At 48.3% G+C, this 27,466-nt stretch overlaps 2 protein-coding genes across 2 annotated transcripts in view; both read right to left on the reverse strand.

Moving 5' to 3' along the window:
* Positions 1-2,904: 2,904 nt before the first annotated feature.
* Positions 2,905-17,808, reverse strand: eepd1 (endonuclease/exonuclease/phosphatase family domain containing 1). The gene is made up of 7 exons (XM_063009535.1): positions 17,091-17,808; positions 10,000-10,051; positions 5,883-5,993; positions 4,953-5,099; positions 4,435-4,573; positions 3,962-4,156; positions 2,905-3,371 (listed from the first exon to the last, which is right to left on the reverse strand). The coding sequence occupies exons 1-7, from the start codon at positions 17,708-17,710 to the stop codon at positions 3,163-3,165; spliced, it is 1,473 nt and encodes a 490-aa protein (XP_062865605.1). The 5' UTR covers positions 17,711-17,808; the 3' UTR covers positions 2,905-3,162.
* A 3,102-nt stretch (positions 17,809-20,910) lies between these two features.
* Positions 20,911-27,466, reverse strand: part of septin7a (septin 7a) — a 46,902-nt gene continuing 40,346 nt past the window's right edge. Inside the window, exons 11-14 of the mRNA XM_062985202.1 lie at positions 26,311-26,331; positions 25,054-25,189; positions 24,084-24,229; positions 20,911-23,257 (exon numbers count right to left, since the gene is read on the reverse strand). Of these exons, the coding sequence (XP_062841272.1) occupies positions 23,221-23,257; positions 24,084-24,229; positions 25,054-25,189; positions 26,311-26,331 (340 nt within the window). The 3' untranslated portion in view covers positions 20,911-23,220. The remainder of the gene's footprint in view (positions 23,258-24,083; positions 24,230-25,053; positions 25,190-26,310; positions 26,332-27,466) is intronic.

Genomic DNA, 27,466 nt, shown 5'->3' on the forward strand with positions numbered 1-27,466 from the left:
GGTTGGTGGACTATTCTCAGTCCAGCAGTGACAGTGAGGTGTTTAACAAAATCATCCACTCATACCAGCACAACACACACTAACACACCACCACCATGTCAGTGTCACTACAGTGCTGAGAATGATCCACCACCTAAATAATACCTGCTCTGTGGTGGTCCTGTGGGGTCCTGACCATTGAAGAACAGGGTGAAAAAGGGATAACAAAGCATGCAGAGAAACAGATGGACTACAGTCAGTAATTGTAGAACAACAAAGTGCTTCTATATGGTAAGTGGAGCTGATAAAATGGACAGTGAGTGTAGAAACAAGGAGGTGGTTTTAATGTTATGGCTGATCAGTGTACATTGAAATACCCATACAAACAGCACACATCTTAACCAGAGTTGATTAGCATGAACTGTAATAAATGTATTATCTCACTTTTCTTTTTTTGGGTGATAATGTAACCTAGTCATTTCCAATTCCCTATTCTTATGTCATTTGCACGGCTTCAACACTGGCCAAGGAGAGCTGCAGACTTTACATTTATATTTACAGCACTTAGCAGATGCTTTTATCTAAAGCCAATTACAGTTGTGCCAGTGCATGCAATTAATGAGTTAAGGGACCTTGCTCAAGGGCCCAACAGTGGCATTAAGTGCCCAAAACAGCTGTCACAGACCAGCACCCACTTGCTTCAACGTGTGAAGCTCGCAGCCGCATACTGTGCTCAGTGTTCCTCTACTTCTCATACTGGTTCCTCAAACCAGACAGCAGGGGTCTCTGTTACAGCAGCAATAAGGAGAAACTTTATTAGACCCCCTCCCCCAGATCCACAACTAATTTTGTCCCTTGAGAGCCTGGCCAGGCTGGTAAAACTACTTAGGCTCAAATTCTCTGCGCTGTTGGACTACCGTATTAGATTTCAAATTGCTGAGATGCCCGAAAAGTCTTGGACTTTGAGTCTGCTGAAAATAGGGCGCAAAAGTAAAGCAAGGTATCTGTAAATCAGTAAAATGTTAGCTGCCAGCATCACAGGATGGCCTTCCACAAGAGTATGGAGTGTTTTTGTGGGAATTTGTGTACATGTAGTCAGAATAGTAACTGTAAGGTGTCCCGGCTCACAATGAGCGTTCAAATTCGTCCCAATATTGCTCAGTGGAATTGAGGATGGGGCGCTTTGTAGGGTACCCGAATTCCTCAAAAGCAAATTCATCAGACCAGGTCTTTGTGGATCTGACTTTGTGCTCAGGGGCCTCAGACACGCCGAAATGAAAAGGCTCTGTTAGAACATGTTAGCAGTAGACGTGGGTTTAAAAAACCTCCACCTCCACATACCTTTGCCCATATAGAGCATTTTTTCTGTATGGTACCTGTGTGAAAGTGCCAGACTGTATAGAATGTTTATTAAATATGATAAACCTGAAACTTCCCTGACAAGCCAGTGTAAACCAGCATTATTTATTGCTTTGATACAGCATTACAGCCACTGGGTGGCGCTCTCACCACACAGCAGGCGAGTCCGGGGTTCATAAACACGTCCTCCATCTTGTCACTGCACCACGTTCATCATTTTGTTTGATTAATCCACATTATGTAGACACACCTCATGATTACTGAGTCCTGCTGTTTGTCACACACATGGGTTACTGGCGTACACAGTCAGTAATCAGCTTGGGGAAGGCCCTGCGCTGTCACAGCCTGACTGCACCCTTGTGCGTAAAAACGAACCACATTGAACAAATTTGGGATGTATTGGAACGTCTGCTGTAAAGACTGTCCTAGCTGAAAGGTGTCCACATACTTTTGGCTCTTTATTCCGCTTTCAGAGTCCTAACTATATGTGAGGGTGTTCACTTCGAAAGGGTAAAATAGAACTCGCCCCATTTGAGCAGGGCTTTTTAGAGGAAAATCATTTCTATGCTTTATACACTGTATGGCCAAAAGTATTTGGATCTGTAGTCCCACAGGACCCCCCACAGAGCAGGTATTATTTAGGTGGTGGATGATTCTCAGCACTGCAGTGACACTGACATGGTGGTGGTGTGTTAGTGTGTGTTGTGCTGGTATGAGTGGATCAGACACAGCAGCGCTGCTGGAGTTTTTAAACACCTCACTGTCACTGCTGGACCGAGAATCGTCCACCAACCAAAAATATCCAGCCAATAGCGCCCCGTGGGCAGCGTCCTGTGACCTCTGATGAAGGTCTAGAAGATGACTGACTCAAACAGCAGCAATAGATGAGCGATCGTCTCTGACTTTACATCTACAAGGTGGACCGACTAGGTAGGAGTGTCTAATAGAGTGGACAGTGAGTGGACACAGTATTTAAAAACTCCAGCAGCGCTGCTGTGTCTGATCAACTCATACCAGCACAACACACACTAACACACCACCACCATGTCAGTGTCACTGCAGTGCTGAGAATGATCCACCACCTAAATAATACCTGCTCTGTGGGGGTCCTGACCATTGAAGAACAGGGTGAAGGGGGGCTAACAAAGCATGTAGAGAAACAGATGGACTACAGTCAGTAATTGTAAAACTACAAAGTGCTTTTATATGGTAAGTGGAGCTGATAAAGTGGACAGTGAGTGTAGAAACAAGGAGGTGGTCATAATGTTATGTCTGATCGGTGTATATTGTCACAGTACTGTAAGTCACTTTAGATAAAAGCGTTGGCTAAATGCTGAAAATGTAAATGGGCCGCTAATTTTGGACGACGTTCCGGTTCATTCCTGATATGTTGAGTGGGGCTGACTGTAGGACACTGGACAACAGGAAAAGGCCTTCCCTAAACTGTTGCTGCAAAGTTGGAAGCATATAATCTCTTATATTTATATATATGGACAAAACGTGTGTGAGTTTTTAATGCTGTAAAATTCTCTGTATTGCTTTATTTCAGGTATTTCATTAAAAAGATTTTGGCATGTGTCATTTATTTTCAACACACTCATATATAGATTTATATTTATATATTTATATATATATTTAAATATGCGAATCTTTTAAAATTAATTCTAAATTCTACATCATTTTCTACTGTACATCAGCTGAACGCGCCACTCTCAGTCCGTCTCTCTGTACGCATCATCGCTCCTGTCCTGATGATGTCATTGCATAAGATCGGGCGGGTCACGCCCCCTCTCCTCGGTAACGAGCACCCCGACCGCGTCAGGGTCACCGTTCGTGTTTGGGTGTGACGTCGCCCCGCTCCACCGCCGCCACGCTGTTCCCGTTGTGCGGCGGCTCCTTCGGCGTCTTCTCGTTCACGTACGTGGTGTAAAACTCGGCCACGACGGGGCAGTGCTCCGACGCCACGCCCCCCCACGACCAGTTATCAGGGATCCAGGGGTTGGTCAGGCCCTCCCGCACCACCGAGCAATGACCTGCACACACACACACACACACACACACACACACAACCATAGAGTTTAAATTTGATTTATAAAAACATGCCCTCTGGCACCCTCTGCTGGTGCACGAGAGTCTGATTATGTTCGGAGGACCACGCTACAGTCTCTGTATTCCTCCATCATCAGCACTAACGCCTGGATCAGACAGCAGGGGTCGCTGTTGCTGAACAAGGAGCCGGTCCCCCATCCAGCCCTCCCTCCCTTAAACATAGCTGCGCCAACCGTGTCCGCTCACACCAGGACTCAAATTTAAAAGGGGCACCAGGGTGGCGCAGCAGGATAATCCGCTAGTGCACCAGTGCTGGGATTCTGAACTCCCCAAGTTTGAAACTCAACACTGCTCCCGGTTGGCTGGGCGCCCCTAGCAGGCATAATCGGCAATGCCTGCAGCAGACAAAATTGGCCATTAAAGCCTGCTGGGTGGGAAAAGACCAGACCGAAAAGGTCAGTAGCTTAAGGCGCCTGTACTGAAAAGTGGAGGAACCCGGATGAGCCCTCATACGTATATCCAGCGAGAAGTATGGACGAATAAAGTAGAATTAAGATGAATTCGATCTCCTCACCTGCATAGATCTTCTTGATGGAGCGACTGACCCAGATGTTGTCCACACAGCTGGAGCCCTGCGGTGACCTGGTGCTGATGTTGGTGTAGATGGAGGAGGACACGAGTGCGCTCAGCTTCTCCTTCTTCAGAGACTCGAACTCGGCGCTGTCCGGTGGAAGACCAAAGCCACCCACCACCACCACGTTCTTCACTCCTGCACACACACACACACACACACACACACACACACACACACGATGAGTACACACTTAAGACTGAATTAAAGCTTAATGTAAGACATGTCCAGTTCCCTCACTGCACTCTTAACCTCCTCATGTTGGTCACGGAGTACCACAGACTAGCACCACCCACTCAGACACGTGTTCTTCGACCAGACAGTAGAAGGCGCTATCGCAGCAGCAACAAGGGGGATCCACATCTAACCTTTCCCCCCTCAGACACCCGACATCCCTGGACAGAGCAGCTCCTCACCTTTCAGGGTCTCCTTGACCGCAGGGCTCAGTCGCGGTGCTTTACGCTGCTCCGATTTGTGGCTGCGTCCGTTCTGCTGCTTCTGCTGCGCTGGAGCTTTCAGGTGAACGTTCACCACAGTCAGATCCGACGAGCCGACCTGGTAACAGAGGCAGAAATCAGGGTCAGGAAAGGTTCAAGGACTTCATATTATTTATTTTATTATTTATGGTTACATTCATGACAGGACGGGTAGTTACTGGTTACAACAGATTCACCAGTTCAGGTTTTTAATGTCAAACACAGTCCAATTATTTTGACTGCACGTTTTTGGACTGTGGGAGGAAAATGGAGCTCCAGGAGGAAAACCCACGCACACAAAAAGGACCCGGACCGCTCCACCTGGGAATCAGTGCTACCCACCGAGCCCCGTGCCGCCCTACGACTTCATATTAATAATGGACATACTTTTAAAATGAGCAGAGCCCACATGTCCACATACTTTTGGCAGAACGGAGGTGTTAAATCAATTTACTCACGTAAAAGCGTCCGAGGAAGGCTTTGGGCTGGGCGTCGCTCCCGTTCCCGTTCCCATTCCCGTTCGCCACGACACCATCCAGAACCAGCGTTTCCTCCAGATGAACTCCGGCTGAGGCGTCCCAGAGGAAACCGGAATATTCCGGACCCTACGTAAACAACACAAGCCCACAACAGCGTGAGCACCGGTTCCTCAACGACACGAACCTCGATACAGAAGAACAGACGTTAAAAACGCTCCTTTCTTCCCTGAAACTCGGCGCTGTGAGAAGTTATTTGCAGGCTAGCATGCGCCTCCTCAGACGCGGAAAACCGCTGACCGCGTCTTCACACCAGCCTCAGCGTGATCACGCTACTCTGTACTGAGTACTGCTTGTACTGGCACCTCAAACCTACTGGTAGGAGTCAACGATCGTGTCTGTCGAGTGCCGAGTCAAGCCAGAGATGCCGCCAATAACGATTCCAAACTTGCAGGCACCAAACTGGCACCCAGATCCCTACGGTTTTGAAATGCGATGACCAACGAGCTCATGGTCTGGTGTCCACACACGAGGGATCTTCACAAAGTTTCCTCACTTGTATATTGTGGTTATAAGTGGTGAGGATGGAGGAGGAGGAATCGCTCGTGTCTGAGAGACGCTTATAGTCCGGATTGAGCTCCATCTGATCTCCACCTTTTTGGACGCTCAAAGAAGCTTTAAGAGGAAGAAGATTTTCATGTGATGATGATGTGAAAGCAGCGGCGCATCAGTGGCTACGAGCTCAACCAAAAACATATTTAGCTGATGGCATTAAAAAGTCGGTACGACACTGGAAGAACGCATCAACTCGTACTTCAGGCTGTACGGTGCAGGTGTGTGTTAGGTGTGTTAGGGCTGTTATGTGTGTTAGGTGTGTCAGGTGTGTCGTGCAGGAGGGGAGAACCAGCTCACCGTGGAGGATTCACCGGTGGGTTTTTCCGATGCAGCACATTTCCAGACTCCTCGAGGACCTTCCCAATTACAAACGCTGGAGAGAGTGTGCTGATTCAGCTCGGCGCAGAACTGAAACACACACACACACACACACACACACACACACACACACACACACACACACACACACACACACACAGAATGAGTGTAAAACACATAAAATATGACAGAGATTCAGCAGTTCCTCTTTACAGCTGTAGTAGGTCATCCGACCTCAGGTAACCCCACCATGAGCTTCAACACTTATTCAACAGATATTCAATCACTGACTGTTCACACAGACACGTGGACATGAGGAGAACATGCAAACTCCACACAGAAAGGACCCAAACTGTTCCACCTGGGAATCGAACCCAGGACCTTCTCGCTGTGAGGTGACCGTGCTACCCACTGAGACACAGTGCTGCCCCTAAGGTCTGGCCATTTCTTGACAATCGATCAATAAGTGAGTAAATAATTAAAATAAAATTTAAAAAAATAATAAATAAAATTACATTTTAAAATAAAAAATTAAATTAAATTAAAAAATAATAAATTAAATTAAAAAATAATAAATTAAACTAAATATTAAAAATATTAAAAAAAATAAAAAATTATAAATACAATTAAATTCAAAATAATAAATACAATTAAATAAAAAATAATAAATACAATTAAATTAAAAAATAATAAATTAAATGAAATATAATAAATACAATAAAATTAAAAAATAATAAATTAAATTAAAGTAAAAATAATAAATACAATTAAATAAAAAAATTATAAGTAAAATGAGCTTGTTGGAAAGCCAATTTTTAAACCACAGACTGAAATATGAAGTTCCTTCCTCGTTATTGTGTTACTGTGTTATCTGAGAAGCTTCTCACAACACTTTGGAGTTTGTCTATAGGAATTTGTGCCCGTTCAGTAAAAAGGTGACAGCATCTGTATGGCTGGGTGCTCAGATGATGATTAATAATTTATTAAACACATGAATTAGGACATTATAAAGGGTGTCCAGATACTTTTGATCATGTGATGTGTGAGCAGGTTTGAACTCTGGAACCTCGTCAGTTAATCATTAACAGAAACGATCGCAGCTTCAGCTCAGCGGGTTCAGTTCTCTACACACAGCTGATCTGCTTCCTGTTTCTCACCGATCTGCTCGGTCAGCGAGGGGTGAAACCGACCGACGGTCTGCGGTGAGCACCGATGACCTATAATGACCCCACGTGCCACGCCCACCTTCCACCTTCCACCTTCCACAGCACGCTAACCGACACCTCCGCCGACTGACACGCCACCGCGGATCCTGTTAGCAACCGTCCCGCACCCTGAGGGACGTCCATTCACCGGGCACAGAGCAAAAACAAACCCATCTGCTCATGCCTGTGGGCAACCAATCCACCTTCTGCATGTTTCTGACTGGGCATTCGTTCATTCATTCATCATCACTAACTAACTAACTTTGTTCCGGTCAGGGTTCCGGTGGGTCCGGCGGCACCGAGAGTCAGACAGCAACAGACCATGAACACACTTATACACTCAGCTGTTTACACCCAGAGACAATCTGGAGCAGCCAATCCACCTTCTGCATGTTTCAGACTGGACATTCATTCATTCATCCATCATCAATAGCAGCTTCGTTCCGGTCAGGGTCGCTGTGGGTCCAGCAGCACCGAGAGTAAACAGACCCTGATCAAGGTGCCAAAATATCACACCCACTTATACACTTAGTCATTTACACCCAGAGACTATCTGGAGCGGCCAATCCATCTTCTGCATGTTTCTGACTGGACATTTGTTCATTCATTCATCATCGATAATGGCTTTGTTCCGGTCAGGGTTCCAGTGGGTCCAGCGTCACCGAGAGTCAGACAGCAACAGACCCTGAACACACTTATACACTCAGCTGTTTACACCCAGAGACAATCTGGAGCGGCCAATCCACCTTCTGCATGTTTCTGACAGGGCATTCATTCATTCATTCATCATCAATACAGACTTCGCTCTGGTCAGGGTTCCTGCAGACAGGAATAGACCCTGAACAGGGTGGCACATTACTGCACCCACTACACTTAGTCATTTACACCCAGAGACAATCTGGAGCGGCCAATCCACCCTCTGCACAATTTTGGAAGGCTGGAGAAGGTCAGGAGTGAAGGTTTGCAGCAGGGAGGGAAATTGGGAGGAAATGCATATAAATATTACATCTAGAAATAAACACACACAGTTCAAACAGAGAGGAAAACAATCAGATCTGTCCTAGATCAGACTCATAAACCCTACTGCGCAGCAATGCAGATGTAAAACTAACGCAGCACGCTGAACCTGATAAGTGTACTCTGATATTTAAGGTGCGTCTATAATTAGCGATTCACACTTCAGACCTGAGAGCTTAAAATAAATAAAAGACGTGATTGAGGACAGGGCCGCTTTTCTAACATTTAGCTAAAATGACCCGTTAAATTCTGTCGGTCCAAATGTGAGCTTGTGCCCGACCTGCTGCGCCAGACTGGCATCCAGTTACTGTAACTGAATAGTGGAGATGATTTGGCATGAAGCTTTGGCACTGAATCTGTTTGAGTGCCAGATCCTCGTCCGTCACGTACGCGCCTGGTGGCATTTGTAATCATAAGGTCGCTGGTTCAAGCCCCATGAGCAAGGCCCCTAACCCACCTCAGACTGTTTACTTAGACTGTTTTCTGCTAAATGCCAAAAATGTATGGGGCAAGTCATAGCCTAGTAGTTAATGTAGTGGGCTAGTAATCAGAAGGTCTCTGGTTCAAGCCCCTGTTGGGCTCCTGAGCAAGGCCCTTAATCCTCAATTGCTCAGACTGTATACTGTCACTCTACTGTACTGTAAGTCGCTTTGAATAAAAGGCGTCTGCTAAATGTAAATAGTGGGAGTAGGCCAGTAGGAGGCGCTGTTGCATCCGGCCTTCCATCCTTCAGACATGCCGCATTTAAACTCGTAGCCACCACCGAGATTCAAACCCCCAGACTGGAATGTCAGCGATGTTGGGCTCACCATGTATTCAAGTCTCGTGGACTTCTAGCTTACAGAGTAATAACATCTTCAGTCGCAACATTCACTACTGAGTTCCAAACTGCCTCTAGAAGCAACATCAGCATAACAATAGCACATCTAAATGAAAGTGAATCCCCACAGTAGTGTTCCAAAGTCTGGCGGCATTTAGGTCCACGTGAAAGAAGAAAACAAAGATGAAAGACGGAAGGAGAAGATGAAGGAGAAAGTGATGGAACGAGGACGCAGTGCAGAACAGAAGGACGAGAAGAACATGCAGCGTGAAATCACACACACACACAGAAACGCTCACACACACACACACACACACACACACACACACACACACACACACACACAATGAGCGCAAACTGCAGTGCAGCACAAAAATAAACGGTGGAAAGAGCTGAAACTGAATCACTGACTCACTCACTGACTCACTGAATCAACTCTACCTACTGCACCACCGTTCATCAAAATTTAAAATCTTGCTAAATCCACCTACTGGCATGCACAGGTCTTTCGTATCCAGACTACAAAATCCCTGTAAGTTTTGAGCCCAGCTTTCTGGAGCCGTGCTGAACCAACACTACCTCTTACATCCTGGGTTTGACTCATGCATACAATTACAGTGTGTGAGAGTTTGGTCTGTTCTCCCTGTGTCTCCGGGGCCCTCCTGTGGAAATTTGTTTTCCTTTTTTTGCCCCCAAACATGCCAGTAGGTGGACTGGCTGCTGTAAGCTGGTCCTTGGTGTGAGTAAATGTGTTGCTGTGTGATGGACTGGGCTCGTGGACCCACTGCGACTCTGATCAGTATGCAGGGAATCGTGCACTCATTAATTTTAATGTAGCCGCACATGAGTGGCGGTTCTGCAGGTTTTGGGGAGGTGAGGAGGGACCGGGGTACCAAATAACTACATCAAAACCAGTAGTGGAGGAACATGCGGTGCATAGTGTGACTCAGCACTGGGGCGGAGGGAGCGGGTGCTAGTCTGGCCAGCACAGAGGAATTGCTAAAGGGAACTGGAAATGACTAAACTGGAATAAAATGTATGAAATGTACAGTACCTTGTCCAGAGCTTCTCGATTAGCCAGATCCTGAACCGCCAGCAGCTTAATACTACAGAGAGAGAGACAGGAGAGAGAGACAGAAAGACAAGAGGGAGAGAAGACAGAGAGACAGGAGAGAGAGAAAGAGACAGGAGGGAGAAAGACAGAATAGAGAGAGACAAGAGGGAGAGGGAGAGAAAGAGGATGGAAAACACAATCAGTAACCATAATCCACAAGCGTCTCAATATTTATGATCAAAGTCCACAGATGAATAATAATAGCTGTCATAACAGAGAGCAAAGGGCATCGAACTAATCACCAACCGAACCCTCCACGTCAGCACACGCCCTGCTTCAAAAACAAACAACATTAAAGCAGAGTGACCATAACGGCCGCTCTCACTGAAGTATGTCTGTGGGAATTTGTGCCCGTTCAGTAAAAAGACGACTGCGTTCGATTGGCTGGGCGCTCGTCAATCAGTTGACGTTCTAGTTCATCCCAGAGCTGTTGAGTGGGTCTGAGGTCACTGGAGTTTCTTTAAACTGAGCTTAGGTCCTTCCCTAAACTGTTGCTACAAAGCTGAAAGCATAATGTTTACTTTATATCAGTGATTTACAGCTTCAGTAATTATAACGGCGTCCCAATATTTTTGTCTGTGTTTTTTATGATTCTGCTGTGCTGCTGACCCGACACACCCAGCAGTGTCGATTAAACACAGGACTGTGTGTGTGTGTGTGTGTGTGTGTGTGTGTGAGTGTGTGTGTGTGAGTGTGTGTGTGTGTTTGCTCTGAGCCGCTTGTAACGCTGCATGCTGAACTCTGTCCCACTTACACAATCGAAAACATCAGGACGGACTCGGTCCAGCGGCTGGACCGTGTTACAGCATCAGAGCTGATACAGCAAGAAACGGTACAGCTGTGGGAAACGTGTCACCCACACACACACACACACACACACACACACACACACACACACACACACACACACACACACACACCCACCACCCGCGCCCCAAACAGCAGGAACCCGAACCAGACTACCCCCCCCCCCCCCCCACACACACACACACACACACTCCACCCTAAACATCAGGAACCCGAAACCGACCCCCCACACTCTCGTCTCACACACACTACACACGCAAACACACACCACCCACACACCCACACACACACACACACACACACACCACCCACACACACATCACCCGCGCCCCAAACAGCAGGACCCCGAACCTGACCCCCCCAAACACGACTCACACACTTCACACACACCACCCACACGACTCACCCACAGATATACTCCAGCACCCCAAACAGCAGGAACCCAAAACCAAACCCCTCCCTTCCACACACACGCCTCACCAGCACCCCAAACAGCAGGACCCCAAACCCACTCCCCACGTCTCATCAGCGCCCCCAAAAAGCACACACACGAACACCGCCAGCACCCCAAACAGCAGGACCCCAAAAGCAACCCACACCTCTCCAGTGCCCCAAAAAAGCAAGAGTCCAACCCCCACCCATGCCTCACCAGCGCCCCAAAAACACACACATCACCTGCGCCCCAAACAACTGCAACCCGAACCCACCCCCAGCACCCCAAAAACACACACACACACACACACATCACCAGCACCCCAAACAGCACCGACCCGAACCCCCCGTCCCCCCACGGCTCACTTGGACCTGGTCTTCTTCGGTAGCGTCTTTAACACGGTCAGGGTCGCAGTGGTCTCGCAGCACCTGACGTCTGCTCTGACGGCACTTGAAGGCGGCTGTGTCCCAAATCACACACTACTGAAGAAAACACTAGGTGTCCACAGGTAAGTGTGGTCCAGGCCTTCTCGTATAAACAACCGTTCGACCGAACAGGCACAGATTCCCACAGATACGGTCTGAAATCTTGTTCAGAACCTTCCCAGAAGAGTTGAAGCCGTTACAAAAGTTTACAGGCGTCCACATACTTTCGGTCATGTTGCGTCTCCAGGAAAGGAGAAGCGAGAGACGTGAATCAGACGGTCGGGGAGAAACCCGGCGCAGTTATGACTGCGCACACGTCAGACAGACGGTTTCCTGGGAGACGCAGCGTCTCTATAAACACTGGCGTCATATACACTTCCCATTTTCATCTGCTTTCATCAGAGGTTTGTCGTGTGTTTTCTGAAAATCTGCCGAGTCAACAATTTCTGGACGAACTTCCCTGATTCGTCTGCAAGTGCTGAAAATTCTATAATGATTTATATCCTGATCCCTCACTAGTGATTATGTTGGGGTAGCACTGAACCCACCGCAACCCTGACCAGGATGAAGCAGGTATTGTTCCAGGACCTTCCACCTCCCGCCCCGACACGCTCCTGATCTCATCAGCTCGGGTTCAATACTCAGATTAGAGCGATTAAATCAAAGACAGAGTTCACTGAGGGATCGAAGTCCTCGTCCGTCTCTCCTTGTTTACGTTCCTCCAGTTCCTGCTCCGCTGCAGACCCCCGCGCTGGCCGAGGAGAGACGCAGACTATCACGCCACACCTCCGACTCCTGACCGCCGAGTCTGACAGAGAGCGGCATCGTGTACGGTCACGCATCTATCCGTAAACCTGGAAACCAAACACCGCTCGTGCAGGTACTTCAATCAACCAGGAACCCGATCCGTCGGTTCACAGCTAACAATCAAACTTAAGAGCTTGAGCTCTCATTAAATCGCTGCCTTTAGCTAGCTTTTCGGTGCCTGACGACCTGCTCGGACACTTGACAGACGCACTTGGCGGTGCCTGAGGAAGGGAAGGTCAAATACGGTGTGGTCGTCCGCTGCTGCTGCAAACCAAACACTGAAAGTGTAGCGTGGCCTTCAGTATGTGCTGAATTATCAGCAAAAAATCCACCACTAGCCGGTGTAAAGAAGAGTCCGGAGGCTTCAGACACAGCCGATCATGCCTGTGCGGACGCCCGGCCGGTCCATAGCACAGCTAAGATTCAACAGCACACCTGGACCCAGGTACTTTTTTTTAAAGTATTTATTATCTAGTACTTTTACCACCACTAGATGGCAGACAAAAGTGTCCACTAATGGGGGCAGAAGTCAAGCAGAACAAAGCCAAAATGTAACGTCCCCATACGTGACGCCACACAGTACAAAGACATGGCTGAGGAAGGAGAGAGTACGGGTACTGGTCTGGCCTGCCTGCAGTCCTGGTCTGTCCCTATGTTGGGGTAGCACTGATCCCACCACAACCCTGAAGGTCCAGGTATCTTTCTAGAACCTTCCACCTCCCACCCCGACACGCTCCCGATCTCATCAGCTCGGGTTCAATACTCAGATTAGAGCGATTAACATTAGTGATTATGTTGGGGTAGCACCGATCCCACCGCAACCCTGACCAGGATGAAGCAGGTCTAAGTCAAGCAGAACGGCGTATAAGGCATAACAAAGCCTAAATGTAACGTCCCCATACGTGATGCCACACAGTACAAAGACATGGCTGAGGAGGAAGAGAGTACGGGTACTGGTCTGGCCTGCCTGCAGTCCTGAGACATGTGAGGACCGTGTGTGGACAGGAATCCAGAACTGGACAAAAAAACGGAAACAGTGATCGCTCTGTGTTCTCGTGAGAATTGACGGCGATGTTACAAAGTGGTAAATGCTTTACCGTCCCAACTTTTTTGGAACGTGTTGCAGGATGTTTATTATCGAATAAAATCGAAATGTATTAGCGTTTTCCGCACCGTAGCAACTTTCTCTTACCCGGGTTCGTACGTGGCGCTGATGGGTGCGTGACTGGTGCACATGATGCGAGGATTCGGGCAGCAAAACTGTTTAAATACGGACGGACCCACGAGCCGTGTGTGTGTAAACACAGTCAGAGCGAACAGTGTGAGGGAAATGAGTCAGCCGGTTCGCTGGAGTGTGTGTGTGTGTGTGTGTGTGTGTGTGCGGGTTACTCTCGGGCATTTCTGAGTTATCGTCTTCAATTCTCTCAGCGATGAACTAGAGTAACCCCGAGCAGATTATTTGTTATTTGTTACCCAGCATCCCTCTGGACTTGTGTACTGGAGACCAGGGCGTGGCCGCTTCACGACGTACGTCTAATAAACAGACTCGAACCTGAGGCTACTGCAGGTCAGGAGGAACCAAACCGGCCGTCCAAGAGCCGAGACGCTCGAGTTCTGGTATCGGCGCTGTAGGAACAGTTTGGGGAAGGTCCGCTCCTGTTTCAGGAGGCCACTGTGCACAAAGCAAAGACCTCAACCCTACTGATCACCTTTGGGATGAATTGGAATGCAGATCGCCAGCCGTCTCACCAATGCTCTTTTTCAGGGCACAAATCCCCTCAGACGCACTCTGAAATCTTGCGAATGCCCATCAGATACGTGGAGAGAGGGAATTAGCTAATGCTCAGGTGTCCACATACTTTTGGCCATGTAGCGTCAACATCCACACATGATCTGTCCTCCGGTCACTGTCGCTCTCACTACCAAGTTCCAAACTGCATGTGAAACTGCTGGGATCAGATTTCCATGGCACACGATCCTAAGATCACCACGCTCAGGGTACAGCCAGACGTGGTGTAAAGCACTGAGCTCCTGGACGGCTGAGTGGAATTTCCAGGAAACCGGATTTCATCAAACGAGGCGTTGAGGCAACCGGAACGCCGGGTGAGAGGCATCTGTTTACATCCCAAATTACAAATGCCTCTGCTGTTTAGGAATGGGCACAAATTCCTACAGACGCACTTCAAAACAAAACAGAGTATAACGGAGTATAACACTGTAGTAATGTCGTATATACAGATACACGTGGGTCAGAGCGCAGGGTCAGCCTTTGTACCGCATCCCTGGAGCAGAGAGGGTTAAGGACCTTGCTCAGGGGTCCAACGGTGACAACTTGGCAGTGGTGGGGCTTGAACCAGCAACCTTTTGATTACTAGTCCAGTATTACTAGACCTTAACCTTTAGGCTACAGCTGCCCTTTTCCGCATATGCCAGCTTATTTGGAAGCCAGGGTCAGAGCGAGAGTCAGCCGTCGTACCGCATCCCTGGATCTGAGAGGGTTAAGGGCCTTGCTCAGGGGTCCAACAGTGCCTGAATGGCTGGGATTTGAACTCTTAACCTTTCGATTGACAGCCCAAAGCTTCACCCACTAGGCTCCCACTGTCCCACACTACACTCATGCACACGGTTTCGGAACGTGATGTCTAACAAGCTCATGGTCATGTGTCCATATATTTTTGTCCATATAGTGTATATGTACTACTGTATATATAAGCGCTCATCCTAAGATCAACACGCTCAAAACCGAGGCCGAAGCGTCTCAGAGCGCACACAGCAAACACTTCATCACTGTAATGTCAACCAGGCAACCTTTGACTATGTACACACACACACACACACACACACACACACACACACACACACACACACACACACACACACACACACGCGCGCGCGCGCGCGCAGAGGTAAGCAATAAATCCGGTCGAGTCATGAGATGTGTGAGGCCACCCTGGGTTATTCCACCACTGACAGTTTGTCTAAGACGATACCGTTTCAGGCAGGAAAGCAGCTCAGGTACTAAACAAATCACTTGGGTCTCCACATGTTCTGAAAATTAGACTCACTGCTCCACAGGGGCCACTGTCGGGCCCTTGAGCAAGGCCCTCAACCCTCCAGCTGGATCACAGAACCAAAACAAAAATGAGACCACCTTAAGATCGATCACACATCTCCACATTGACTGAAGAGTGTGTGTGTGTGTGTGTGTGTGTGTGTGTGTGTGTGTGTGTGCTGATACGACACATTTCATTTCACAAACATGTCTTTCTGGCTATTTATTCATAATTTAGTCATGTCCAATTCCCTACTTCAATTCCTCAGAAAGAAACTGGCATGAAGAGTCCAAGCCATCTCTTCACATCCCGCATCACAAACGCCTCTCCTGTATCGGAATGGGCACAAAGTCCGACAGACGCACTCCGAACTCCCAGGAAGCCCTCCCAGGTGAAAGGAGGCTCAAACATTTTTTTCAATTTAGTCATGTCCAACTCCCTACTTCAATTCCTCTGCACACGCCCGACATGGAGAAGAGAGGGGCGCCCGCTGAGAAAGAACTGAAGACTTGATCTGGAGGCTCCTTTAGGAACCTAAACGTTTCGAAACATCACAACGGGAACCTTTTACTGGAACCTAAATTTTTAGGTGCACTTTTAACCCCCCGTGCTGTCCAATCCGGGGGACGCGACACTAAACAGACCAAAAGTATTGGGACGCCCCTTCTAATCATTATAGTAATGAATTCATGTGTTCCAGCCACAACAGTCATTAACAGGTGATAGCTCAGTGGTTGGTTTAAGCCCCACCACCACCAAGTTGCCACTGTTGGGCCCCTGAGCAAGGCCCTTAACCCTCAATTGCTTAAACTCACGTTGGATAAAAGCGTCCGCTAAATGCTGAAAACGTAAATGTAAACAGGTGCAATAAATCAATCCTATTGAAAATTAAATGCTTCTAATTTTGCGGCAACAGTTTAGGGAAGGTCCTTTTCCGTTCCAGCACAAAACAAGCTCTAAAAACTCCGGCGCTGATCTTCACGCTGATCTCCACGTTCCTCCACTTGAACATTTCAAGCACACAGCCCTGAAATCAGCCCCACTCAACAGCTCTGAGCTATAATTTTGACAGAATGGGCACAAATTCCCACAGACGTACTCCAAAGTCCTGTGAGGAGCCTCCTCTGAAGAGCGGATCACACAGAAGTCACTCTGTTTTTGTTTTTAACACAGGATGGTCAGGTGTGCACATACTTTAGGCACAGGTAACATGTGCTGTACATGCTAAAGACACGTGACCCCCTTCTACCCCCCTAAAAGTGCACCACACACACACACACACACACACACACAGAGGGTACAAAATAATGACCTGTACCCCCTTTGTGGTGCACATTTGGGGTTTGGATTTGGGATGTCCTGCCCTACTTGGGGTAAAAATAAGTGCGGTATGTTTGGAACCCCGTGCACCCCTCCCTCTCTTCCTAAACATGCCCCCTTGTGCGCCCCCTGGTGCACCTCTCATCCCCCTCAAATGGGGGCAATGCAAAATCAAAAATCACTCACTCACGCTCCAGCAGGGTCCTGCAGACCACCTCTTTGACCCCGGGGTTGTTGGCCTTGTCGCTGGAGCAGCGCTGCAGGTCCCACGTGGCCACCCGGATCACGGGCTTACCGTCGCGGGCGCACGGCGGAGGCTCCCGGTGCGGCCGGTCGGAGGGGATCTGCGGGGGTCCGCCCGGGGGCAGGTGCAGGCACGTGCACCTGCACGAGCCCGGAGAGTTGGGGTAATACCCCGGGGTGCCGGCGTGCGTCACGGACGGGTGACGGCGGTGCTCGTGGCGCTCGCTGCCCCGGCCGGAGACGCAGATCTCGGGTCTGATGCGGTGCAGCATCGCGGCTCCGACGCCGCTCACCAGCGCCACGTCTTCCACCCTCCTGAAGCCGCCGATGCGCGCGCGGTGCTCCACCATGGCACGCGCCACGGTCCGCGTCACCCCCGGTAAGGTCATGAGCTCCTCCTCGCTGGCCGCGTTCACGTCCAGGCGCGCTGGGCTGCTGTAGCTCAGGCTGGGCGCCTGGCTGTGCGCGAAGCTGCATGTGGCACTGAACTTGCGGCCGCGCTGCTGCTGCTCCGCCGGGTCCGCGGCCGGGAGAGAGCGGTGGCAGCCCAGTGTTCCCCCCATTTGCACCTAATCCACCGAGCTGGACGTGCACCGTGCGCCAGGCATGCGGAGCTGCGTGTAAGTGCGCACTGACTCGCTCCTGGATGCGCAGCGGAGTCGGATTTGCGTCGCGGGACTCCAAACCAAACAAACCCAGGAGCTGCTCGGGACGAATGGGCGTGGTCAGCACCCAACAATGACGCAGAGCTCCTCTGTGGAAAGCCAAATGGAACAAAAATTAACTCTTACTATTCTGTTTACGCATTTGCGCCCTTTTTCTCCCAGTTTAGAGCCAGTTCCTCTTCCTCTGCTGGAGACCCCGATGGTGTATGAGGAGGGTATATTCTCCTGATATGCGCTCCCTCAGATGCGTGACACACTCCGCCGACCCCTTCTTATTCGCCCATATGTCGGTGGATCGGCATGTGAGGCCGGTCTCGCGCATGGAGAGTCACACGCTGATCTCCACATTCCTCCACTTGGGCATTTCAAGCATGATCACATGGAGGAGGGTGTTTATGCCCACTAATGGACTGTTGCTTTGGTTGACGGGGTACACAGGACCTAATTATGCTCATTTTATTGACTTCCAGCCATGGATGACTTTGGCAACTTGCTCATGAGCTCTAAATTTAGGGCGGAGATCAAACGATTGTTTATTCCAGTCTTGCGCATGGAGAGTCACGCTCTGATCTCCACGTTCCTCCACTTGGGCATTTCAAGTATAACTGTTTAAATAACAAAACTTCCTCAACAAATATGTAATCAATACAAGGCCCTAGCTATTAATTGAGCAGATCTGAATCCATGCTGGGCACAAATTCCCACAGACACACTCCTCCTAGGAAGGGGAACTGGAGTTTGGAATAGATTATCCAATCCAAGCCGTCCATGTTCGAGCTGCTCAAAACCCAGATAAAGGAACTGTTCTGTGTGTTGTTGACCTGGAACTCGTGGAGCTGCACTCCAGCCAGACGCTGCAGATCAATACCACGCCGTGATCATGCTCAGCACTGATTGGTCTTACAGGGTCTAACAACATACACCGAGGACGGAGCCGACCAATCAGAGAGCAGAACGGAAAAAAATCACATCACCTGATCGTTTTGCAATCAAGCGCATGAGCAAACCGATCAGAGTCTCCATCTGTTTCCAGGAATCTGACCTGCTAAAACCTGTAGTTTGGAACACAATATGTTTAAAAGTATTGGGACACCCCCTTATAATTATTCAACCTTTGCAGCAACAGTTCAGGGAGGGCCCTTTCCTGTGCCATCTTTTGCCACATGGGCACAAATTCCCATACACAAGTCTTGTGAGAAGCTTCTCAGACGAGCAGCTGTTGTTCTAGCTCACATAGAGCTTATGGTCGGGCGTCCAAATACATTTGGCCATAATCTTCTACCCATCGTCCTTTTAGTGGAATGAACTGATCTCCTCTCTCAGCTTCTTGTGAGCAGCTTCTTAGTTTACAGCGTTGTTCTAGACTTAGATCTCTGGGTGGTTTTGTATACAGAAACACATAATAGCTGAAGCAGATGAGGGCTGGTTATTGAGTCCTGATGGTTTAATCATGTTGTAACCCAACTTTAGGTCCTACAGACGAGCAGCAGGATGTGAGATCAGTACGAAGAATCCAGCAACTGCGTGAGTATTTTTACACACTCTGCGACTAAAAGTATGTGGACGATATGTTAGGCTTCTTGGACGTGCCATTCCAAAACCAGTTCAACGTTCTAATTCATCCCAAAGCTGTGCAGGCCAGTGAAGTGCCTCCAGACCAAACTCCTCACACTGTGATGGAACAGGAAAAGACTTACCACAAACTGTTTCTACGAAACATAACTGATTTTACATATCTGTTAGGAAATGGGCGTGTCTAGCACATCTGGAATTAACACTCAGAAAGGCTGTCCACATACTTTTGTCCTTATGTTTTATATTAAATGGGACGTCACTTTTGCTAGACGAAATGTCTTTGCACAAGAAATGATTCCCACTTTAATTATTGTGACATATTCATATGATACCACATGTTGGTTTCCTTTGGTGAATCACTTCCTTAAGGATGCAGAAGGTGGATTGGCATTTTTTTTCTGAGCTAGAGTGGGAAAGCTTTAGACTTCAGTATTAGAGGCGGATTTTTGGGGATTGGTGTGTGAATGCTGCCCTCTGCCGTTTAAAGTTGGTACTACACCATGTGGCCAAACGTACTGACCATTAAACCAGTTCTTCCATTGCAGCTTTACCAGTCTATATACAGTATACATACACTGATCAGCCATAACATTAAAACCGCCTCCTTGTTTCTACACTCACTGTCCATTTTATCAGCTCCACTTACCATATAGAAGCACTTTGTAGTTCTACAATTACTGACTGTAGTCCATCTGTTTCTCTGCATGCTTTGTCAGCTCCCTTTCACTCTGTTCTTCAATGGTCAGGACCACCACAGAGCAGGTATTATTTAGCTGCTGGATGATTCTCAGCACTGCAGTGCCACTGACATGGTGGTGGTGTGTTAGTGTGTGTTGTGCTGGTATGAGTGGATCAGACACAGCAGCGCTGCTGGAGTTTTTAAACACCTCACTGTCCCTGCTGGACTGAGAATAGTCCACCAACCAAAAACATCCAGCCAACAGCGCCCCGTGGGCAGCGTCCTGTGACCACTGATGAAGGTCTAGAAGATGACCGACTCGAACATCAGCAATAGATGAGCGATCGTCTCTGACTTTACATCTACAAGGTGGACCGACTAGGTAGGCGTGTCTAATAGAGTGGACAGTGAGTGGACACGGTATTTAAAAACTCCAGCAGCGCTGCTGTGTCTGATCCACTCATACCAGCACAACACACGCTAACACACCACCACCATGTCAGTGTCACTGCAGTGCTGAGAATCATCCACCACCTAAATAATACCTGCTCTGTGAGGGTCCTGACCATGTAGAGAAACAGATGGACTACAGTCAGTAATTGTAGAACTACAAAGTGCTTCTATATGGTAAGTGGAGCTGATAAAATAGACAGTGAGTGTAGAAACAAGGAGGCATCTTACCCTATCTGGTCTCACTTTGATTTCCAAGGTGTAACATAAAGCCTCCACAAGGGGGCGTTCTTGTACATGTTCAATTCATTATTATTACTTTTGTCTGCGACCCCGTTTTGTCTTATTTGAAAAACCCTGGTATAAAGAATATAAACACAACATGACACAGGTAAACAGGTATCATCACAGTTTTATTTTGTGACTGAACAATAAAAATGAAAATGAAAAGAAGACATAATAATAATAATAATAATAATAATTATAGGTGCAGGTACAAAACCGTAATCTTAACGTGGGCTTGAAAACGAGCCGCCGCTGAAAAGTCCTCATCAGAAAAACGAGCAGCAGAAATTACAAACGGAGCTGAAGGAAGATCCACTGATCAGAGACGTAGGGAGGCGGTTTGTTTGGTCAGGATTTGCTGTTCTGAGGGTTTTGTTGTGGCAGTGATTTCTGATCGGGACTTTAGAGGAACGGCTCAGCACCTGCCGAGAGGAACGAGAGGAACGGAGACACTGTGGGGGGTAAAATCATGAGCCATGCTCAAAACACTTCTGGAGTTTATCTTCCTTTAATAACGGGACGATAATTCTAACACTGTGCATCCGTTGCTGATTAATTCATTTTTTGTCCAGGTTTCTGGTAAATGAAGGATTTTGGGGGGGTCAAATAATGACAATAAATCATCTAACATATAAATAACCAGATTTTTCTTTTTAAACTGAGTTGCTTCAGTTCTGGAAGCTTCTAAAACCTGCACTGGATGTTTGTTTGTTAGGATTTTAATGCACTGTGGTTACATTCCTAACAGGAACAGTAGTTACTGGTTACACAAGGTTCATCAGTTCAGTCATGGACAATTTTGTGTCTCCAATTCACCTCACTTGCACGTCTTTGGACTTTGGGAGGAGGGGAGAACATGCAAACTCCATACAGAGACGACCCGGACCGCCCCACCTGGGGATCGAACTCAGGACCTTAATGCTGTGAGGCGACAGTGCTACCCAATTAGATGTATTTAGGGTTCCATTAGACGATGGTACTGTGGTACATGTGGTACATAGGGGCGGTTGTAGACTAGTGGTTAAGGTCACTGGTTGCCACTGTTGGGCCCTTAACCCCCAATTGCTAAGACAGTATACTGTCACAGTACTGTAAGTCGCTTTGGATCAAATGCTTGTGGCATCTAATTGGCAGTCTTGGCATCCCTGACCACCCTGAGAAAGGGATTGCACCACTAGATCCCTACAAACTGATCACATCAGGCTGGCAGTAGTGATATAACCATATTGCATCGTCACATTTTATTTAACAGCTACCCATATGGGAGGATTGGGGCTAACACAGGGCCTAACACGTGCTTCCTCCTATCTGACACATGCACACACAGGGTTTCAATTCATCCAAAATCCAGGACCTAATCATCCTCGTTTTATGGACTTACGACCACGGTGGCTCTGGCGAATGCAAGAAATAAGACCAGAGGTGTGATTTTGTGCCACTCTGGAGCAACTGGGCACTTGCTCATGAGCTCTAAATTTAGGGTGGAGATCAAACGACTGTGATACAGTGCAAAGGGGGACATGATGATAAAAAAAAAAAAAAAACCCAGAAACAATTTAGCCCAGCGTCTCCGTAAACCGGGTCAATATTTGATCAGGACACAAAGGACGAAGACGAGACGAAACGTAAGAATTTGCATAAACGACGACGACAATAGAAAGAAAATAGAAGTTACACAATAATGCGGTCCGAGGCTGGATAACTTAAATTAAACAAAGCTTAACATTTCCTAAAGAGAAAAAGAAAAATATGAAGCCACACGTTTGGTTTATTAAAATAAAAAAACAAACAAAACGAACAAAAAGAGCGTTTATCAAAACGAAGAGATGGCCTGAGGTGTCCTGCAGCCTTCCGGTCTCTACAGACGGAGTCTGTCGGCGTGTGCTGGGGAAGGGGGGTGAGGGTGGTAAAAATAAAAAGGAAGAGGGGGTTCTGGGGGGAGAGCGGCCGTCTAACCTACACTGCATCGTAATGAAAGAGTTAAATTAAAGCACTGACCCAAAACTTACAGAAGGATTGACAGTAAAGCGGCGTTATGACATCACAACATCAAGGATGTTGAGTAATGATGTCACAACACGCCGACCGATCGTATTTCTGTACCACTGAAAAGAAAGAAAATGATCAGAATGAACTAAAAAGCTTTATTTATTATTAGGGTTAAAAAAAAAAAACATGGCACGGCTGTACCGCAGGCACCGATGCCACGCCGCCCTAACATAAATTTCCCTCATTAATAATCGAGCTGAACTGACACAAAGGGCAGATTCTGGCCCTGGCGGGGGGTAAAACAGGTAAAAAAAACAAAGATGATCGGGAGTAAAACCACCCCCCCTTACACACATTTCATTTTGGTTGATTGGCAGACAGTCCAGGCTGGCGTTGTTGGCAACTGGTACGTGTTGGTGGCTGGAACACTTTAGAAGATCTTCTTCTTTTTGTTCTTCTCCAGAGTCCTAAAGAGAAGAGACAGACAGAAGGACATGAATCCCGGCAGTACTGATACTTCATCCAGGAGGACTGGACGGCAGCGAGAGGACAATTCTCCGTTCCTGGAATCTACCTTCTGGGATCTACAACCAGGGTCCTCACGCTTGGTCACTGGTCAGGAAGGGCGAGGTGACCGCTTGGGTGCGGAGTGTTCGGGAACCGGCTGGGCTTCCACACAAACACAACTGGCCGTTCCTGAGGGAGGGAGGGTCGGCCAGGGCGTCAGAGTCCGGTCCGGGTGCACCTCGATCTGCTCGTGTGCATGCGAGAGGTGTGTTGGCGGTGCGTGTCCCTCTCCGCTCGCCATCTATTCTATAAATAGGAGGCCGGTGAGGGTTTGGCGTCTGTCGGCGGTGCCGCCGGTGCCAGGGATCCAGCAGGAGTCACTTAGCGGTCAGTTACGTCCCTAGTATCCTTGGATACCAATACTAATACTAAGATCTGTGCATTTTCCTTCTTATATCAACCACTGTATCCCAGTCAGGGTCTCGGTGGGTCCGGTTCCACCCGAAACAACCGTGTGCCAGTCCTTCTCAGACATAGCCTCCGAGATTCAAACCTTGAAGCTTTAAATCTGTGGATCAGCTGGTTCCATCATGTTGTAACCCAACTTTAGGTCCTACAGACCAGCAGTAGGTCGTAAGATCTGGGAAATCGAGATTCGAACCCGGACCCGGACCTCAGAACTGGTGGGCTGGCATGACAGACCGCTGCGCCACACGAAGCCTAAACTAATAACCGGTTTCACACCACGACACGGGAGCGGAGCTAAATGAGCGGAAATGACCGAACCTGGAGGCGTCGAGTTTCTGCTGCTCCACCAGGCGCTGCTGAGTCTCCCAGTTGGCCTTTTCCTCCTCGAACTGCCTCCTCTTCTCCTCCAGCTCCCTGTGCTGAGCCTCCAGGTTCTTCTTCATCTGCTCGTGACGTCTCTGCAGCTGAGGACGCACACGCACACGGTTCAGGGGTCATTTACATGAGCAGTTCAGGGTTAAGGGTCTTGCTCAAGGGCTTGAACCAGCCACCTTCTGATTGCTAGTCCGGTACCTTAATCACTAGGTTACACACACACACACACCCCACACGTAGGACTGCTGGAACTCTGAGCAGTGGTGAGCGATCATACTAGAGTTCTGCTGAATATTCGCTATATAGCCAAAAGTATTTGGACACCTGACCATGAGCTTGTCACACGTCCCATTTCAAAAACAAATGGTGATCATTTCAGCTTTTAAGTGTTTCTGTGGGAATTTGTGCCCATTCTGATGGTCATGGCTGGGCACTGAGACCAGAGCTGTTAAGTTGGGCTGCAGAACTGACCTAAAACAAAAAAGGGCCTTCCCTAAACTGTCTGAAACGTATAATTCCCTTTGTATAAACGATTTATTACACCTGCTAGCGACTACTCAGAAAATTAAAAGGGGCGTCCCAATACTTTTGCCCATATAGTGTACTTGCTTATGAGGCTACAGGAGGAGCAAGTGTGTCTGGGAAACACGTCCTGAATGTCCATGAAACTGATACTGATGGGTTTTCTTCCCAGCTTGATCCTGATCCTGGTTGCAGTGGGTTAGGAGCCACCCTCAGACCTGGTGTACCCACCTGGGGGCCATACAGAGCAGCCGATTCCCCTCCCCAGTGACATACAGGACCCTGAACCTATCGTTACCCCTCTCGGATGGTGACTGAAAGCAAGGTTAGAACCCAGATCCTCAGGACCCGTGCTGCTATCCGCCACCCACACTGCAGTGTCCATGTTTACCTCCGCCTCAGAGTCTTTCAGCTTCTGCAGCTTCTCTTTGACCTTCATCTCGAACACCTGCTCCATTTCCATCTCCATCTTCTTCATCTTGGCCACGTGCTCCCTCCTCTCCTCCTCCATCTGTGCCAGCGGGCTCCTGCGCACACACACACACACACACACCACACACACACACTCATCAGTCTACATCACTACAGAAACACACACAGAGCCCCGAACACCCGGTGGATCCACCTGTGAGACGGGTCGAGACGAGACGGAGCCGGAAGAGACAGAGAGACCCGCCGGGAGGAAAAGCTGAAGATCGGAACGCCCCTAACGATGTGTTAATTAGCCGAGCCCTGAGCGAGCGGGTTAGTGACCTGCACTGAAGCTTAATCCACCAGCATCGAAATGATACCAAAGCTTTCATTCTCATCCAGCGTCCGATCAGGACGCAGCTCCCGAGGCGAATGAAAAACCACCGAGTGTGTTGTGAGCGGCTTTATGAGATGCCCGGGTGGCACAGTGGCCCTTCTACTTTAGCGCACCGCTGCGGTGGGGCATAAAGGGTCTGTGTGAAAACCTAGTGACCCGCCCTGCTCCCTCTACCTACCTGATCCAACAGGGTCCAACAGTGGCAACCTGGCTGTTGTGGGGCTTGACCCAGCGACCTTTGGATTACTAGTCCAGTACCTTAACCGCTAGGCTACAACCGCCCTGAAGAACTTGAATTTACAAATAAACGACACTCGTGCACCTTTATACAGATTAAACATCAATGAGAATTTATGTACATTTGAAAGGAACTCCGTTGGTTGCTTCACATTAGATTCGTCGCCACGTTTGTTGTTTTTTTGTGAGAGAAGTCGTGCCGCACTGAATGCTGGGATTGCCCTCAGCGCTGAGGAGGCGCCGGACGCTCCCTCGTCATTCGGTCAGATCATCACTAGGAATGAAGGCGCCTCGGTGGGAGCATTTTAAGGGAGCTAAGTATTTAGACACGCCCTCTTCTCGGGAGTGTAGGATGACGTAAATGTATCTATGTAGAGAGAGCGCTAGGTTTTCGGACAGACCCGTAGTCAGAGTTTCGCATGTTCGTGACCATGAGCCTTGGTCGCCGGCAGTTCCTGGTCACCTGCTAGCGTGGACGTAGGCTGACCGGGGCGGAGCTCGCGGCTGGACAGTGTGCAGGAGCGGAGAGAGGAGAGGAGAATAAGAGAAAGGTGGAGGAAGGTAGCGGTGTGTGTACGAGCGAGACTGAAGCGAGACACTTACATGCCGTCAACTGTTTCAACTCTAAAAACAAGAAGAAAAACACACAAGAACTTTAGCATGCAGCGGGACGCAGCGGGACGCAGCGGGACGCACCGGTTCTGTGGTGGAGCGAGTCGCTGAGGTGCTCGTTAGTCGTAGGAAGTCAAACGCACGTAGCTTCAAGCTAAATGCTTTTCAAAAACACCCCCGCACACCATTCTAATTATTTGCAATTCCTGATTGCAACTCCTCTGCCGATGCACCACGTCCGCCCTGCCTGAAGAGAGTCTCACACTAGCACCTGAAATCCTCAGGGCGCATTCTCAGGAGAAGCGGCAGAACCGCGAGCCTCGATTAGACGGATCTGCATCAGTGTGGAATAAGCGTCAGATCCAGGGTTACAGCTCCACATGTATCTGTGTTTATCTGGATTTTCCTCCCTGTTTCAGTTTCAAACTTGTGTTACAGCTCGAGGTTCCAGAGACGGGGTAACACACAGCAACCTCAGACTCGACTCGGACTCGTTTCAAATGACTCGTTTCAAATGAGTCCCGAGCGTCAGCATGTGTTAACATTAGTTACGTATGACAATTATAATTATATATATATATATATATATATATATATATATATATATGAAGCGTCGCTCCCTACTCCCTACACAGTCTGAAGTTCACTTCATTTGAACATTTTCGTTACCTCCGGATCTGAATCTCACTTAAAATGGTGGAGTACCCTACGTAGTGCACTTCACAGGAACGACCGGGGTGAATGGAACGCTCCTACAGAATCGGTGCTAATGGTTGAAAGACGCTTTCTGAACCAATCAGAGCTTCTGATTGTAATTGTTAGTAAGAAATGCTGTTATCTGCCTTTATTCGGTTTGCGTCACACAGATGACGTGGTAATGAAACGCTCGATCGGCTTTCTAACGACTTCCTGTTTTACTTCACGACCGGGAAAAGTTTGGAGGTTTTTAATTATAAGCACATTTACAAAATAACGGATTCTGTTCCTAATGGGACTCGGACTCTAGCCTAAAGACTCGTGACTTGACTCGGACTCTAGTCTAAAGACTCGTGACTCGACTCGGACTCTAGTCTAAAGACTCGTGACTTGACTCGGACTCTAGTCTAAAGACTCGTGACTCGACTCGGACTCTAGTCTAAAGACTCGT

The sequence above is a fragment of the Trichomycterus rosablanca genome, chromosome 2 (genome assembly GCF_030014385.1).
Source record: "Trichomycterus rosablanca isolate fTriRos1 chromosome 2, fTriRos1.hap1, whole genome shotgun sequence".
NCBI lineage: Eukaryota > Metazoa > Chordata > Actinopteri > Siluriformes > Trichomycteridae > Trichomycterus > Trichomycterus rosablanca.